The 15,890-nt window shown below is 59.6% G+C and overlaps 1 protein-coding gene across 2 annotated transcripts; it reads left to right on the top strand.

Annotated features, from left to right (window-relative positions):
• Positions 1–1,398: 1,398 nt before the first annotated feature.
• CDKN1A (cyclin dependent kinase inhibitor 1A) lies at positions 1,399–8,430 on the top strand. 2 transcript variants are annotated; one of them, XM_002714669.5, is made up of 3 exons: positions 1,399–1,521; positions 5,194–5,649; positions 7,086–8,430. In XM_002714669.5, the coding sequence occupies exons 2-3, from the start codon at positions 5,205–5,207 to the stop codon at positions 7,133–7,135; spliced, it is 495 nt and encodes a 164-aa protein (XP_002714715.2). In that variant the 5' UTR covers positions 1,399–1,521; positions 5,194–5,204; the 3' UTR covers positions 7,136–8,430. The 2 variants fall into 2 exon arrangements, with proteins under 2 accessions (XP_002714715.2, XP_051710765.2); XM_051854805.2 differs by lacking the exon at positions 1,399–1,521 and adding an exon at positions 2,722–2,848.
• The last annotated feature ends 7,460 nt before the right edge of the window (positions 8,431–15,890 follow it).

The following is a 15,890-nucleotide window of genomic DNA, read 5'->3' as shown; positions in this document are numbered from 1 at the left end:
CGCTCCAAGCCTGGATTCTGCCTTCTACTGGCATTTCTGCTCACACAAACACTCCATTCTTTGCAGTTTCCAGACAGCAAAACTGCAAACGGGACAGGTGAAGGCAGGAGGCGAAGGTGAAGGAGGAGGAGGTTTCGTGTCCGGCAAGAAGCGCCAGTGGACACTTCCGGATGCCCCTATCAAAGGCTCCTCAGTGAGCTGCTTGGAAGTGATGGCCAGCGGACCTTTCCCTCATCCTGGGCCACAGAAACACACGGGGACCACAGTGTGGTCCCGGCAGGAGGCAAAAGGCCAGCATTGCCACCAGAGCCAGCTTGGGGGCGGGGGGAGGTCTAGCCCCAGAACTGGGTGAGCGGTGGGGGCTGCTCTAGTGAACTCACCAAATTTGCTCTGGGGAGGGGGAGGCGGCTGTAGTGGGGTGCAGATTGGCTCAGGGTCTGACTTCTCCCTTTCTTCTGGAGGTCAGCTTGACCCTTTCTGAAGAGTCCCCGATGCCTCCTTCCCTGGTGCATTTGATAAACAGCAAATGTGCCTACTTCATTTTCTACAAAAGCAATTTACTTATGTTTATTTGAAAAACAAAGGAAGATTGACAGAGAGATCTCCCATTCCCTGGTTCATTCCCCAAAGACCTGCACCAGCTGGGATTGGGTCAGGTTGAAGCCAGGAACCAGGAACCCCATGTGGGTCTCCCATGGGGCCGGCAGGGACCCAGGTCCTTCAGCCATCACCTGCTGCCTCCCAGGGCCTGCATTAATTATCTGGAAGCTGGGATTGGAAGCAGAGCTGGGACTGGAACCCTGACATTGCACCCAGGTGGGATGTGGCCATCCCCAAGAGAGTCTTAACCACCTGTGCCAAGGGCCCACCACAACATTGCAGGTTCTGCGGGCCTCGGTTCGCTCCTCTGTGAAATGACGGGGTGTACGCCTGGCACAGGTGCTTCTGGGAGGGGGCTCAGCGGGAATATAGTGGGGGCGTTTCTGAACATTGCCAAGACAGGCACATCATTTTTACTATTTATAATTTTTTAAAAAAATTAATGTCATCCCTTCTGATCTGTTTTCTGCACCAGGGAAATCCTTGTCCAGAGTCGGCTAGCACGGGGGCAGAAAGGGGCCTCATCCTGTCGCCCCTGCCTCTCCCTGGCAGTGCCAACCGCCCCCCTGCCCCGACTTAAAAAATTCAGACTTGCGGCTCAGTTCGCGAGGAAACGAACGCAGGCGCCGGCCGTGGGAGGAGGGCGCGCCCGCCCGCAGCACGCGAGGCTCCCGGGCCGGCAGTCCCGTTGGAGCTCGGCCAGGCTTCCTCAAGGACCAGCGCGCGCGCGGGTACCGCCCGGCCCCGGCTGCGAGGTGGGCCGAGCACCGGGGCCCGCCTCGAGAGGCGGGCCGGGGCGGGGCGGCGGCTATATCAGGGCCTGGCCGAGCGGCGCCCGCCGAGGTGTGGGCAGCCGCAGAGCCAGTCCTCGGAGAGCCAGAGGCGGGCGCCGAGTCACGAAGACACCGAGACACAGAGAAGGTGAGGCTGCGGCAGCCGAGCCCCGGCGGCAGCTCGGAGCGGAGCCCGGCGTGTCCGCGTGTGGCTGTCGCGGGGACCCGCGGCCGCCGAGCGCGGCGTGTTCACAGATGGTTCCGTGGCAGGTGGACGACTGCGTGGGTCCGGGCGCGCTCGCAGGGGCGCGCGTGCCGGGGGGCGGGACGCGCCGGGGACTCCGGGTGGACAGCGGAGCCAGAGCACCAGGGATCCCCGCCCGCGCGCGGCTCCCCTCGAAACCCAGCTGGGGCGAGGGGAGGCGTGGATGTAGCAGCCCGGGAGCTCGCTCGCGTCGTGGGGACGAAGCCACTGGCTCCAGGAGGGGCGGGGGACGCAGAGTGGCACCAGTTTATTTGGGGTCGGTGCTGGGGCGGGTCTCGGATGCTGGTTCCCGAGTCCAGTGCCCCTTCATTGCCGCGCCCGCCAGCCGGCGGGGCTCTGAGGTCAGCGCCGGCTGTGTCCCTGGCCCTCGGGAACTTGCCAGGACACGTCCCCTGAGGACGAGGGAGGCGGTGACTCACTGTGACAAGGAGACCCCGGGGCATGGACCCAAGCTCCGTCCCCCGCCCCGCCGCAGACTCAGTCCCCCCCAGTCGGCACAGTGACCTGTTTGGCCGGCACGGCATGTTCCCAGGGAAGCCGGGACACTCAGAGGTCCAGGAGCGGGTGTCCGGTCCCCACTCCGCGGCGCACCATCGGGAACCTGGAGGGGGACGGGCCGTCGCAGGGGTTCCACCCACGGCTTCCCCGCCGCGACTTGGAGGACCCCGGCCCAGCCTGCCCTTGGGCCCGGCCCTGGAGCCCCGGGCGAGAGCGGAGCTCGGTACCGCCGAGCAGTGGGACGCGCCGCCCCCAAGCTCGGGGCCAGGGGACCGTCAGGAGGGGTCGCATCGCGGCCGGGTGGGGCTTCTGGGGGCGGGGGGCGCGGCTGCCTTGCGCGCGGGCGGGGCGCCCGACCTGGGCTGAGCGCAGCAGGGGGTGGGGGTGCGCTCAGGCACGGGCTCGGGCAGCGGCCCCTCGCGCGCCCCCCGCCGCGGGCGCTCCGAGACCCTGCGGCCGGACCGGGCCCTCGGGGGCGCCGAGACTCCTTCCTCCCAGGTTCCCGCCCTCCACGTCGCGGTTCGGGGAGGACTTTCGAGCGGTTTTGTTTTCTTTGCGGCCGTCTATTTTTATTTTCCAGGGATCTGACTCATCCCGTGCTTTGGGCGTGGAGATAAGGTGGAGGGGCCAGGTCCCGGCGCGCCTGTGCATGCGCAGGGGCCGCGCGCGTCTCCGAGTCCGCCGCCCCGGAGTGTCCGTGCGCGCGCGTGGGGTCTGTGTCTCTCAATGTGCCTACCCGTGCGTCTGCGGCTGTGTCGGTCTCTGCGTGTCTACCTGTCGGCGCGCCCCTGCGTGTGTGTGTGTGTGTGTGTGTGTGTGTGTGTGTGTGTGAGTCGAGTGTGCGGACGGCTCAGCGTGACGTGTTTGCGGCGCGGGCCCCTCCTGCCCTCCCCGCCTCGGGTGACGCGAGGCCGGAGTGGAAGCGAAGTCCCGGCGGGCGGGAGCGCGGGGCAGGAAACTGACTCATCACGGCCGCTCCCGGCGCCCGGGCCCTGCCCACGCACCGCCCTCCGACGCGGAGTACCCTGGGGCCCGGCGCCCCCTGCCGGCCCCGGCGCGAAGGGCCAGCCAGCCCCGCGAGCCCGGGGCGCCGCTCGCAGCCTCCCCCCACCACCCAGGCAGCGCCCCACGGCCGTGGGCTCTACAGCACTTACTGAGCCCCTACGATTCACTGGCCAGCTGGGGGCTGAAGCCTGAGGCATCCCCGGGGAGGTTCCCCTCGGTGGCCTGGGGAGGAGAGACCCAGGAGAGGACAGCGCTGGTGGGAGGGGGCGGTCCCGCCCCCCGCCCTCGCCCATGGGGCACCCACGCAGCGTCCTTGTCAGACCCACCAGTGTGTTCCCCTCTTGGCTGGCACCTCAAGAGGGCCTAGCTGGGTGACGGTGCCAAACACCGACTTAAATCCCCTTCTGTTTGAACTGAGTCGCTCGGGTGGGGATAGGGGGTCGATGCAGATTTCTAAAAAGTGCCCCCCAACCGTGGGGATTCTGGTGGGCCTCAGAACTGGGGAAGGGGGCCAGGAACCCAGGATGACCGCTTGCGGGCCTCGATTCAGTGACTACCCCAGCCTTGGTCCCCACTTCTCTGTAAAGGAGCTCATTCAAATCCAGTTTTTTGGAGGATGGCTGTGCCCTGGAGAGGGTGGACAGCGGTTACCGGAGCCCTTTGCGGCTGCTGCCCTGTGGGACCTGTTTGGGGGGCAGTGGCCTTTTGCCTTTCTAGCTGTGCGGTTTGGGATGCAAGTCTCATCTCGTAAAGCAGCTGCCCTTTGAACTTGGCCTGAGGTCACTGGGTGACTTTCCTCTCCAGCCAGCTGCATGGTGGAGCTAGGGGCTGTGCTCAGGGTGGGAGGGGCCGTGGGGTAGGTGTGGCAGGTGTGGCTTCAGCAGAGCTGTCCCCCCCAGAGCCTGTGAATCTGGTCCTGTCCCCAGGAAAAGCTGGAGTCAGGCCAGAGCAGGGCGCCCTCGCGAGCAGACTCCCCCTCACTTTTCCGGAGTGGGAGGTGTGCAGCCTGGGTGGACCAGCCATCTTTCATGTCCATTGCCCACAAAACGGGTTTCTTGGAGGCAGGCAGGGCTGTGAAGGGTCCAGACTTTGGCTCACCTGGTGTGCCTGGCAGGATGTGGCTCAGCCGGGGGAGAGACCGCCACCCCGCCCCACCTTCCCCCGAGGCCACCCACCTGATGCCATCCTTGGGAAAGGCCCCCAGCCTACGGCACCTGTCAGCTGCCGTCTGGAGGGGGAGAGGCAGGGAGGAGGCCCAGCCAGAGCTGCAGGCACAGAGGCGTCCTAACACCACGGTCTTCTCAGCGCCTTGGCCAGGTGCTGCCCAAGCATGTCCCCCACCTCTGAGACTGTTGCTGTCACCGGCCTCTTCCTAGAGAGGAGGAAAGGGGAGCGCAGAGACGCTAAGCCACTGGTCGGGGTCGCCCCGCGGAGCCTGCCCTCCAACCCAGCCCCTGTCACACCTGCTGCTGCTCGGCCTGCCTGGAGGGACTCCTGCCCCCACCCTGGCACTCTCTCAGCTTCCATAGACCAGGAAACGGAGGCCCAGAGACATGCAACGTCTACGTGGGAAGCCGTGGGGCTGGGATGACAGCCTGCGTGTTTTTACTCCAAAGCCCGGGGTTCACTTTTCCAGGCAGGAATGATGGGGGAGGTTGTGTTGGGAGGCTGGAGGAGCCCCTGCCTACGCCTCCCTCTGGGAACCGACTTCCTGGCCAGGACTATCACTGGGAAACTACTGGACTCTGGCAATTCACACCCCTGAGGGCCACCTCAGGGGAGGACAAATTGATTTTAGCTGATAACGCTGATGGCAAACAGGACCCTGCTCCCGGCCAGGCCATTGCAGTGAGGTCATGCTGTGGACATAAGCTCGCCCCGTGCTGCCCATGCCCCCATTGACGTCAGGGTGCCTGGCTGGCTGAGTTCTGCCCCCACCTGGGGTCTGTTGGGGGGTGGGGGTGGATGCCCCGCCCCAGCCAGGGTGCGGTAGAAAGTCCTTGTTGGGAACCGGGAAGCGTCCTCACCAAGGCCACCCTTCCACTGTCCCAGCCCTAGGCAGCATGTCGCAGCCGTCGGACGAGGCGCCACAGCCCCCGCACAGGAGCAAGGCTTGCCGCCGCCTCTTCGGGCCCGTGGACAGCGAGCAGCTGCGCCGAGACTGCGACGCACTCATGGCCGACTGCCTGCAGGAGGCCCGCGAACGCTGGAACTTCGACTTTGTCACTGAGACGCCGCTGGAGGGCAACTTCGCCTGGGAGCGCGTGCGGGGCCTGGGTCTGCCCAAGCTCTACCTGGCCCCGGGGCCCCGGGGTGGCAGGGAGGACCCGGCAGGGTGCAAGCGGCCGAGCACCTCAGCCGCCCTGCTGCCAGCGGCTCAGGAGGACCACGTGGACCTGTCGCTGACCTGCACCCTGGTACCTCGCTCCCCGGAACGGCCCGAGGAGTCCCCAGGCGGGCCTGGTACCTCTCAGGGCCGGAAACGGCGGCGGCAGACCAGCCTGACAGGTGAGGTCGGGTGTGGGGAGGGATGCTAGGGGGGACTGGGGCCCTCGGAACCCCCCCATGCGGGACCTGTCCTGTTTGCTTCAGCTTGTCCCCGAGAAGGGAAGCCGCCTAGGTGAGGCTGCACACAGGGCTGTAGCCAGCGTTTGTCCAGGGCGTATTTATTACCCGGCAGTCCTTGCTGAGCGACTGAAGACAATCTTGCTCCCCTTCCAAGGAGACGAGGCTCCGAGAGGGAGAGATTGGCCTGAGGTCGCGCAGGGCGTGTGCTGGGGAGAGGACACTGGCCGTAGCGCCATTCTGGCCTCTGCAAACTTTATTCCCTCCCCTCATCACACACGCGTCCCTCCCTCCCCCCACCTATCCGCCGTGTCCTCGTCGGCATTTTTCTACCCTGGATCCACTGTTCCTTCTGACCTTGACACGGGCCGTCTCTCCCACTAGCATATCAGCCCCACAAAAAAGGGATCTGGGCGTCTCTTGTTCATTGTGGAGTCCCCAGCCTGGAGAGCAGTGTCTGGTGGAGCAGGTGCTCCATGAAAGGTGAATGAGTGATGCTGGCATTTGGTCACCTATTACGCCGGGCCCTGGACCAAAGCCTTTAGAGAGACCATTGATTTCCTCCTTAGAGTGCACTCCCACGGAGAAGCCTCATTTGCAATTTATTACTTATTCATTCAAGAGACACAAAGAAAGCTTCCTTCTGCTGGTTCCCTCTCCAAATGTCCTCAGTAGCCTGGGTTGGGGCTGCAGGCAGGAGCTGGGAATTCAATCCAGGTCTCCCACATGGAACGCAGGAAACCGATTTCTTGGGCCATCAGCGGCTGCCCGGAATTCCAGAGTCGGCATTAGCAGGAAACTGGAGTCGGGAGTGAGAGCCGGAATAGAAGCCAGGCACCCTGGTGTGGGAGGCAGGCATCCTCCTTGCTGGGCTGGAGGCGCACTCCCACGCCTCGTTTTGTAGGTGAGGCAGCTGAGGCTGAGGGGTGCAGACGAGCGTCCTGTGGGCCATTTTCAGTTGGGTCTGAACTGATGGTGATGACAATGATGACTCCTGTGGACCTGGGCCAGGACACTTTCTGTGGACTGGTGGACTGCCTCCCACAGCGCTGACCAGCAGAGTTCTATGCAGGGGCGGGCCTGTCCAGTGCAGGGGTCCCTGCGTCCCAGGAACCAGATCTTTGCTTGTGCTGGATTTGAGTCCCCGGAAATAGCCACGTAGAAGTAGCGGCTCCTGCTCAGGGCAGTGTGGCCCAGACCAGACTCATGGACAGTCACATCAGTGAGGCACAGGGGTGCTCCCTGGGTTCTTCCCCATCCCTTAGCAGGGTGTCCCTGCCTTAGGGGAGGCTGTCCCAGCCTCTGCACAGTAGACTTTGGGCGTGTGACTCAGTGGCGCCCCCTCGTGGCCTGGCTGACTCCATGTCTCTCTCTCTCAGATTTCTACCACTCCAAACGCCGACTCGTCTTCTCCAAGAGGAAGCCGTAATCCGCCCGCCAGAGGCTGCTGGCTCCTGGAAACAACAGGGGGGCCCCCCGAAGGCCCCTTGCACATCTCTGCCTTCATCTGCCCTTCAGTTTGTGTGTCTTAATTATTATTTGTGTTTTAATTTAAACTCCTCCTTGTGTACATACTCTGGCAGCCCCTACCCCCAGCCTCCGGCATTAGAATTATTTAAAAAGAAATTAGGCAGTAGAGTGATAGGCGCCCGAGTGCTGGGTATTTTTATTATATGAACTGTTATTTAAACCCTTTTTCCTCCCTGTGCTGTCTCTGTCCCCTCCCTCCCAGGGGTGAGCTGGTGCTGGCTCGGGGCCAGTTGCCTTGTCCTGCCCGTGCGGCCATCCTTGCCTCCTCCGTGGGTGGTGCTGGGGCCCGGCTCCTGCCCCTAGCCTCAGCCCTCCCCTGCGTTCTCAGACCCAGTTCCTTGAGAAGGGCGTGGATAGCACTTTGAAGGAGGGGTGTGGCGTCATCGGAAGCTCTGGAGTCCCCTCACCTCCTCTAAGGTTGGGCAGGTGACTCTGAGATGGGCACAGCCTGCACGGGCCTGGGGCTCTGTGCCCTCCTGGCCCATGATGCCCCCTTTGTCCTGGGAAGGCTGGGGGAAGGTGAGGTCCCCGAAGCAGCCTCGCCCCGCCCCGTGGTGCATCCCGTTCTGGGCTCCCACGCACTGTCTGGGGCCTCGGCTGCCCAGCCCTGTCTCCTGCTCTCCCTTACCCCCGTCCTGCCCCTCCGGCGCCCTCGCAGCCCCAGGTAGCGCAGCCCAGAAGGGCGGGCAGGTAGGCAGGCAGGTGGCAGGAGCAGGGCTGCCCGGTCGGCCTTTCGCAGCGCTACAGGTGGGGTCCAGTGTTGTGGACAGGCCTCCTCTAGTGGGATCTGTGTGGGTAGGGGGGTGCTGGAGGCAGAGGGTTTTCTAGGAGGGAGACCCCAGTCCCCGGAAGTCATCCCATATCTAACCCGTCCCTCCTTATTTCATTGCACTTTGAGTAGCGGCTGAACAAGGAGCAGCTCAGGGCAGGGGAGGCTGTCGAGGGCACACGGATTGGGCCGCTATGGCTCCGAGAGTGGGGGCTTTGAGTCCCTGGGCACTTCTGACCCCAAACACCTTCCAGCTCACTCTTGGGACATCTCCCACTCCCCACGTGTCCTAGTGCCCTTGTCTCTCCACCTAGGCCTCACACCTCCCGTGGGCAGGGACCACATCCTGCATGTCCCTCTATGCTTCACAGCCCCTCCCCCAGTGCTGAGTATACAGCAGGTGCTCAATAAATGTTTCTTAATGACTTGTGCATTGCTGTTGTGGTCATTATACCTTGTCTTTTATAAAAGCAAATAGATGGGGCTGGGGGGATGTTTTTATCATTTAAAAATAATTCTACAAATTAAGTTAAGCATTTATATTTTTAAAAAAGATTTATTTATTTATTTGAAAGAGTGGGAGAGAGAGGAGAGACACACAGAGAGAGACAGCTTCCATTCCTTGGTTCATTCCTCAGATGGCTGCAATGACCCCAGGCTGGGCTGATCCAAAGCCAGGAGCCGGGAGCTTCTTCTGGGGTCTCCCAGGTGCAGGGGCCCAAACACAAGGGCCATCTTCTGCTGCTTTCCCAGGCCATTAGGAAGGTGCTGGATGGGAAGTGGAGCATCCGGGACTGGAACCAGTGCCCATATGGGATGCTGGTGTTGCAGATGGTGGCTTAGCCCACTATGCTACAATGCCAGCCCCAGCGCAAGCATTCACATTTTAAAAATTCAGAAAGCTCAGTAAAGAGAAAGACCATACCGCAGACAAACAACAAAGCAAGCAGTCTGTTGTCACACCTCTGCAAATGTGGCCAAGGCCAATATTTTGGCCTTCTGTAGGTTTGTTTGGTAAAGTATAGATTGTGACACCATCACTACTCATCGAGGAAATGCAAATTAAAAGCACATACATGCAAGAGAGCAGCGTGACTAATGTGAGAGGTTGACTATGCCAAGTGTCGGCAAGGTGGGGAGCATCAGAGCTCTTGATCGTGTGCTGGTAGGAACATAAAATATTTCAACTGCTTTGGAAAATGCTTGGCAATGTCTTTTTTGTTGGTTTGTTTGTTTTTAAAGATTTATTGATTTGAAAGGCAGAGTTATAGAGAGGCACAAAAGAGAGGTCTTCCATCTGCTGGTTCACTCCCCAAATAGCTGCAATGACCAGAGCAGGGCCAATCCAAAGCCAGGAGCCGGGGCTTCTTCCAGGTCTCCCATGAGAGTACAGGGGCCCAGGGACTTGGGCCATCTTCTACTACTTTTTCAGGCCATCATGGAGAGCTTGATTGGAAGTGGAACAGCCAGGACTTGAACCAGCACCCGTATGAGATGTAGGCAGAGTATGAGATGTACACCAGAGTGCCAGCCCAATGTCTTCTTTAAAAAAATTTTTTTTAAAAAAGGATTCGTTTTAGTTATTTGAAAGGCAGTGTTACAAAGGGAGAGGGAGAGACAGAGAGAGATCTTAGATCCACTGGTTCACTCCCAACATGGCTGCCAGAGCTGGGCCAAGGTGGAAGCCAGGAGCCAGGAACTTCTGGGTCTCCTACATGGGTGCAGGGGCCCAAGCACTTGGACCATCTTCCACTGCTTTCTCAGGCCATAGCAGAGAGCTGGATTGGCAGTGGAGCAGCCAGGACTCGAACTGGTACCCATATGGGATGCCAGCACTGAAGGAGGCAGCTTTACTTGCTATGCCACAGTGCCGGCCCCTATATTGTTTTTTTTTTTTTTTTTTAATTGTTTTTATTTGAGAGAGAGAAGCTGAAGGAAATCTCCCATCCACGGATCACTCTTCAAATGCCTGCAATAGCCAGAGGGGCTGAAGCCAGCAGCCAGGAGCTCCATCCAGGTCTCCCATGTGGGCGGCTGGAACTCGACTGCTTGAACCGTCACCATGGCCTCCCAGGGTCTGCATGAGCAGGAAGCTGGAGCTGACAACGGAACCCAGACACTCCAGCGCGTGGCGAGCCCAGCCCTGCGTGTGCAGTTCTACTGGAACACAGGCATGGCCTTTGTGTGCTTGCTGTCCATGGCTATTTTTGCATGGTTGTTTTAAGTAGAGCAAAAGCAGAACTGAGGAGCTGGACAGAGACCACACGGCCTACAAGGAAAGTCTCAAGAACTCAAGAACTTTCTAGCCAGCCCTTTAAGAAAACGCCAGTGGGTCTAGGAGCAGTGGGGGCAGAGGAAGATCAGCGTCACGTGTGAGCCTTGGCCTCCCGTGAGGCCTTCATGTGACTCTCAGGCTTCCTCTCTAGAAACAGAAAGGACACTCTTCTTTTTTAAAAAATATTTACTTATTTATTGGAGAAGCAGCGTTACAGACAGAGAGAGGGAGAGACAGAGAGAGAGGTCTTCCATCCACTGGTTCACTCCCCAAATGGCTGCAACGGCTGGAGCTGCACCAATCCGAAGCCAGGAGCCAGGAGCTTCTTCCAGGTCTCCCACTCAGGTGCATGGGCCCAAGCACTTGGGTCATCCTCCACTGCTTTCCCAGGACATAGCAGAGAGCTGGATCAGAAGAGGGGCGGCCGGGACTCGAACCGGCACCCATATGGGATGCCGGTGCCGAAAGTGGAGGCTTAGCTCACTACGCCACAACGCGGGGAGAAGGGGCCCTTCTGTAGGCCTGGCAGGTTCAGGGGAGGCTGGGAGCGCAGTGTCCTTGGGTGCAGCCACGTGTCAGCACCCATTCTCCCTGTCGGGGTCCTGATGCTGGGCTAGGAGCCCGCGGGAGGGGGGGCAGCCTCTCTTGCAGCCCCTCCACCTTCACAGTCGGATGCCAAGCCTGATTTCAGGTCATGGAGAACGGCTGTCTTCCACCGCTGGCCTGAGTGCAGCCTGCCGGTCTCTTCCTTCTGGGCTTCTCATACAGGCTGCTCCGCAGTCCTCACTGCCACGACCTCGCCCTCCAGGCCCATTGCCACGTCAGTCTTGTCCCTGGAGTTCCACGGTTCCAATCAGCACACAGTGCTGGGCCTGGGACGCTGCGGTGCTGCAGGGCTCAGCACCAGCTCCTGGGCCCTCAGGGTTCCGGCGCCGAGGAGGGCTCGGATTTCAGAAGCCCGTCCTGCTTCCTGCACCAAATGTCTAGGGCAGATTAAGCAATGTGCGACCAGGACTTGTGGGCTGCCGGTTTACGTGGGCAGTAGTCCCTAGATGTGCAATGTCGAGAATGGAGAATATGGGAAAGGCAGGGGAGAAACCCAGAAAGCTGTACCATGTGAAACTGTTAGTGGAGATGCTGGGGTACAGGTTCTGGTCTTCGCGCATAGAATTCAGACGTGAGACAGGAGGGGGAGCAAAGCATCCATTAGAACGGATGGGCAGCCGGTGCCGCGGCTCACTAGGCTAATCCTCCGCTTTGCGGTGCCGGCACACCTGGTTCTAGTCCCGGTCAGGGTGCCGGATTCTGTCCCGGTTGCCCCTCTTCCAGGCCAGCTCTCTGCTGTGGCCCGGGAGTGCAGTGGAGAATGGCCCAAGTGCTTGGGCCCTGCACCCCATGGGAGACCAGGAGAAGTACCTGGCTCCTGCCATTGGATCAGCGCAGTGCGCCAGACGCAGCGTGCTGGCCGCGGCGACCATTGGAGGGTGAACCAACGGCAAAGGAAGACCTTTCTCTCTGTCTCTCTCTCTCACTGTCCACTCTGCCTGTCAAAAAAAAAAAAAAAAAAAAAAAAAAAAAAAAAAAAAAAAAAAAAAAAAAGGCGGAGGCGGCTGGCGCCATGGTGCAGCAGGTAAAGCCACTGCCTGCAGTGCTGGCATCCCATATGGGTGCTGGTTCGAGTCCTGGCTGCTCCATTTCCAATCCAGCTCTCTGCTATGGCCTGGGAAAGCAGTGGAAGATGGCCCAAGTCCTTGGGCCCCTGCGCCCGTGTAGAAGACCTGGAAGAAGCTCCTGGCTCCTGGTCTTGGCTTCTGATCGGTTCAGCTCTAGCCATTGTGGCCATCTGGGGAGTGAACCAATGGATGAAAGACCTTTCTCTCTGTCTCTCCATCTCCCTATCTGTAACACTGCCTTTCAAATAAATAAATAAATAAAATTTAAGAAAAAAAGTCTGCATTCAGACTGGGGCATATAAGGGAGTGGGGTCCAGTTCTTCCTGCTGTTTCTCCCTCCCCGACCCTCTTCCCCTGGACAACAGGTTTGCTGGGTGTGTAGCTGATGAAATTCCTCCCAAGGTTTTATTGCCAATGTTGTCAGACTGCGTAGCCCATTTGGCACCAGGCCAAGAGGAGTCTCCTGGGGAGCTTTCCTGAGGAGGATGGGAAGGCTGGGACCACCTGGAAAGTTAGCAGGGCGTGGGCAGAACTTTGTATTCTAACATGTGCTGCACGGGCTGCTACCCTCCCTTCTGGGGAGGTGGGGGAAGAGCTTGGTTTTCCTTAGACCAGGCTAGCAGACATGGGCTGACTTAAAACTTCCTACTAACACTGCTGGGGACCTCCTGGGGAGCCCTGTAGAGCCTGCCCTGGCATTGTCACCCGGGGTCCTTACTGCGGGACACTGCCCAGTGCTGGCTTAACGTTGCCACTAAGGCCAATTCAAGGTTGCTCGTGGCAGGGTGGAACAAACTCCTGTGGCACTGAAGCCCTCGGAGGCCTGCCGACAGGGGTGGTGGGATGTGCCGGCTTGGAGCTACCACTGTGGCTGCAGGTGAGCCCAGATGTGGGCCGGGTGTTGCCCGAGGTCACGCCCCCAGGAAGTGGTGGGGAGCCAGGATACCCAGGCTCGTGACTCCAGGTCACACTGCCTGCTCAACAGACCAGAAAGCGGAAGTGCCTGCCCCGGCTGCCACCAAGTGATGATTCCAAAGGACGTTTTGGGGATGATCTGTGCTTCTGCTTAGCCTTTGATGGAAAGCTTGAGTTTCCCCAGGGTAACCCAAAGTGCTACGCAAGCACAGTGTCAACACTAGCCCCCCAGGCCTGGTTTCTCATGGGCTTGTCTGCCTAAGATCCATCTAGAATTATTTGGGGGCTGGTAGCCAGAAGCAAGGAGGCCCCTGTCTCCCAGCTTGAGCCCCAACTCTTTTTTTTTTTTTGACAGGCAGAGTGGACAGTGAGAGAGAGAGACACACAGAGAAAGTCTTCCTTTTCTTTTTTTTTTTTTTTATTTTTTATTTTTTTATTTTTTTATTTTTTGACAGGCAGAGTGGACAGAGAGAGAGAGACAGAGAGAAAGGTCTTCCTTTTGCCGTTGGTTCACCCTCCAATGGCCGCCGCGGCCGGCGCGCTGCGGCCGGCGCACCGCGCTGATCCGATGGCAGGAGCCAGGAGCCAGGTGCTTTTCCTGGTCTCCCATGGGGTGCAGGGCCCAAGCACCTGGGCCATCCTCCACTGCACTCCCTGGCCACAGCAGAGGGCTGGCCTGGAAGAGGGGCAACCGGGACAGAATCCGGCGCCCCGACCGGGACTAGAACCCGGTGTGCCGGCGCCGCTAGGCGGAGGATTAGCCTATTGAGCCGCGGCGCCGGCCTGAAAGTCTTCCTTTTCCATTGGTTCACCCCTCAAAGGCTGCTGCGGCTGGTGCACCACGCTGATCCGAAGCCAGGAGCCAGGTGCTTCTCCTGGTTTCCCATGCGGGTGCAGGGTCCAAGGACTTGGGCCATCCTCCACTGCCTTCCTGGGCTGGGCCACAGCAGAGAGCTGGACTGGAAGAGGGGCAACTGGGACAGAATCCGGCACCCTGACCGGGACTAGAACCCGGGGTGCCGGCACCGCAGGCGGAGGATTAGCCTATTGAGCCACGGCGCCAGCAAGCCCCAACTCTTGCCACAGCAGCCCAGAACAGAGGGTATCCTGTTTCAGGGCTTACCCAACTGCAAAGTGAATTCATGCATCTGTAGGAAGTTGAAAATTACTGGGTGCGACACACGTGGTCCGTTTTTCTGCTTTTGTCGAGTTCAGATTCTGAGCTCAGAAGTCCAGCAAGGTCGCCCTCTTCCCCAAAGTGCCCAGATCTCACTGGCTTTGCTGCCACATGCTCCGTGCTGCCAGCCTGCCCAGGTCTCGCCCCCCGAGGCTGAGCTCTCAGCACCCATGGGACTCAGGCTCCTTCGGAGGGGGTGGGAGCGCCCCTGCCTCCCCCAGGCGGCCTTGTTGCCGTCAGGGGCTGGGCACAGGAGCTGAGGATCGCTGGAGGTCCTGGGGGCAGGGTCTGTCCCCAGAGAGTGCCCAGCTAGACCCACTCTCCTGAATTTGATACATTTGTCCCAGTGCCCAGACTCCTGACACCTCCGCGGCTCCCCACCTGGTCTGAGCCCTCGTCTGGACTCCTGTGACAGCCCCTCCCTGCTGTCTCCCTGCCGCTTTTGCTGCCACTGCCTACAGAATGAAATCAGCCCCGGGGGCGGGGTGGGGGGTCCTTCGCAAACCCAAGCTGGGTCAGTCCCCTCCCTGTGGCTTCCGTCTCCCTTACAACCAAAGCCCAGGTGCTCACGCGGCCGACAAGTCCCGCCTGTTACTTCCGACCGCTGGCCGGAAGAGTGGGTGTTCCGAGCGGCATGTCGACTCCTGCTGCTGTCGACGCTGCCCCAGTCTCACGACTTCTTCTGCACTTGTGCAAACGTACACACCAGTTAGAGAGAAGAACAAAATGGGCCGCGGTGTCCTTGCCGGCGCCGTGGCTGTGGGAACAGAGGTCACTCCCATTTCTTTGAATTCCCAACCTGACTCCTACCCCTCGGTTATGTGGAAGCAAATCCCAAAGAACTCTGTGGTTTTATAAATGTGGAGAACTCTGACCCATCTGGAGTGACTTATTCATTTTCAATAAAGATTTATTTATTTATTTGAAAGAGAGAGAGAGGGAGACACAGGAGAAAGAGAGACCTTCCATTCTCTGGTTCATCCCCAGATGGTCGCAATGGCAGGGGCTGGGCCAGGCTGAAGCCAGGAGCCAGGAGCTTCATCCGGGTCCCCCATGGGGATGCAGGGGCCCAAGCACTTGGGTCATCTTCCACTGCTTTCCCAGGCTGTTAGGGAGCTGGATCAGAAGTGGAACAGCCAGGACTTGAACTCATGCCCATATGGGATGCCGGCACTGCAGGCTGTGGCTTAACCTGCTGTGCCACAGCGCTGGCCCCCATGTGACTTTAGAGATGGAACGGACGCTGTTTTTCGCAGATACCGAGTCCATTCTCCCAACACTTGGTTGAATAAACCACCTTTGCTGCACTGATGTGAAATGGCGCTTTTATGTTCATTAAATTCCTACATACTCGAGTCTATGGCTATCTGTTCCGCTGATTCATCTAGCTGCAGTCACGCTCCAGTACCACACTGTTTGGGTGGTTGTAGCTCTGTGGTGTATTTTGGTGTCAGGTTAGATTATTCCCGGAGAGGTGACTTACTATGAGCCTCCCCAGGTGTTCAAAGACACTGTTCCAGAGTGGGGACCTGTGACGAGGAGGGCGATCCCAACACCAGGCTTAGCCCAGGCATAGCCTTCAACCCTCACCTGGAATGACGCCCCCACCCCGTGCAGTCAGAGACTCTGCCCAAGTCTGGTGCCAGGTGACCTTGAGCAGTGCACCCCGTCCTTGGGAGCCCCACCCCCACTTACGACCCCAGCGTTTTCCGTTCTCCAGTTCCAAGATCCTAGGGCAAGGGCCTGGAGGTGCCAGGCCAGCTTGTGAGGGAGAGCCGGTGGTCACGGCGCAGGAAGTTCCTCAGATAGAAAGGAGAGATTGGCTCGCTGGGGAGCGGAAGGGGT

This window comes from Oryctolagus cuniculus, chromosome 5 (assembly GCF_964237555.1).
Source record: "Oryctolagus cuniculus chromosome 5, mOryCun1.1, whole genome shotgun sequence".
Classification (NCBI taxonomy): domain Eukaryota; kingdom Metazoa; phylum Chordata; class Mammalia; order Lagomorpha; family Leporidae; genus Oryctolagus; species Oryctolagus cuniculus.
This window is presented reverse-complemented; position numbering and strand designations above follow the sequence as displayed.

Bases quoted from the DNA above. Each gene is read 5' to 3' on its own strand.
- CDKN1A (XM_002714669.5), top strand. From the start codon at position 5,205: ATGTCGCAGCCGTCGGACGAGGCGCCACAGCCCCCGCACAGGAGCAAG. The intron at 5,650-7,085 runs GTGAGGTCGGGT...TCTCTCTCTCAG, and splicing joins GCGGCAGACCAGCCTGACAG to ATTTCTACCACTCCAAACGC.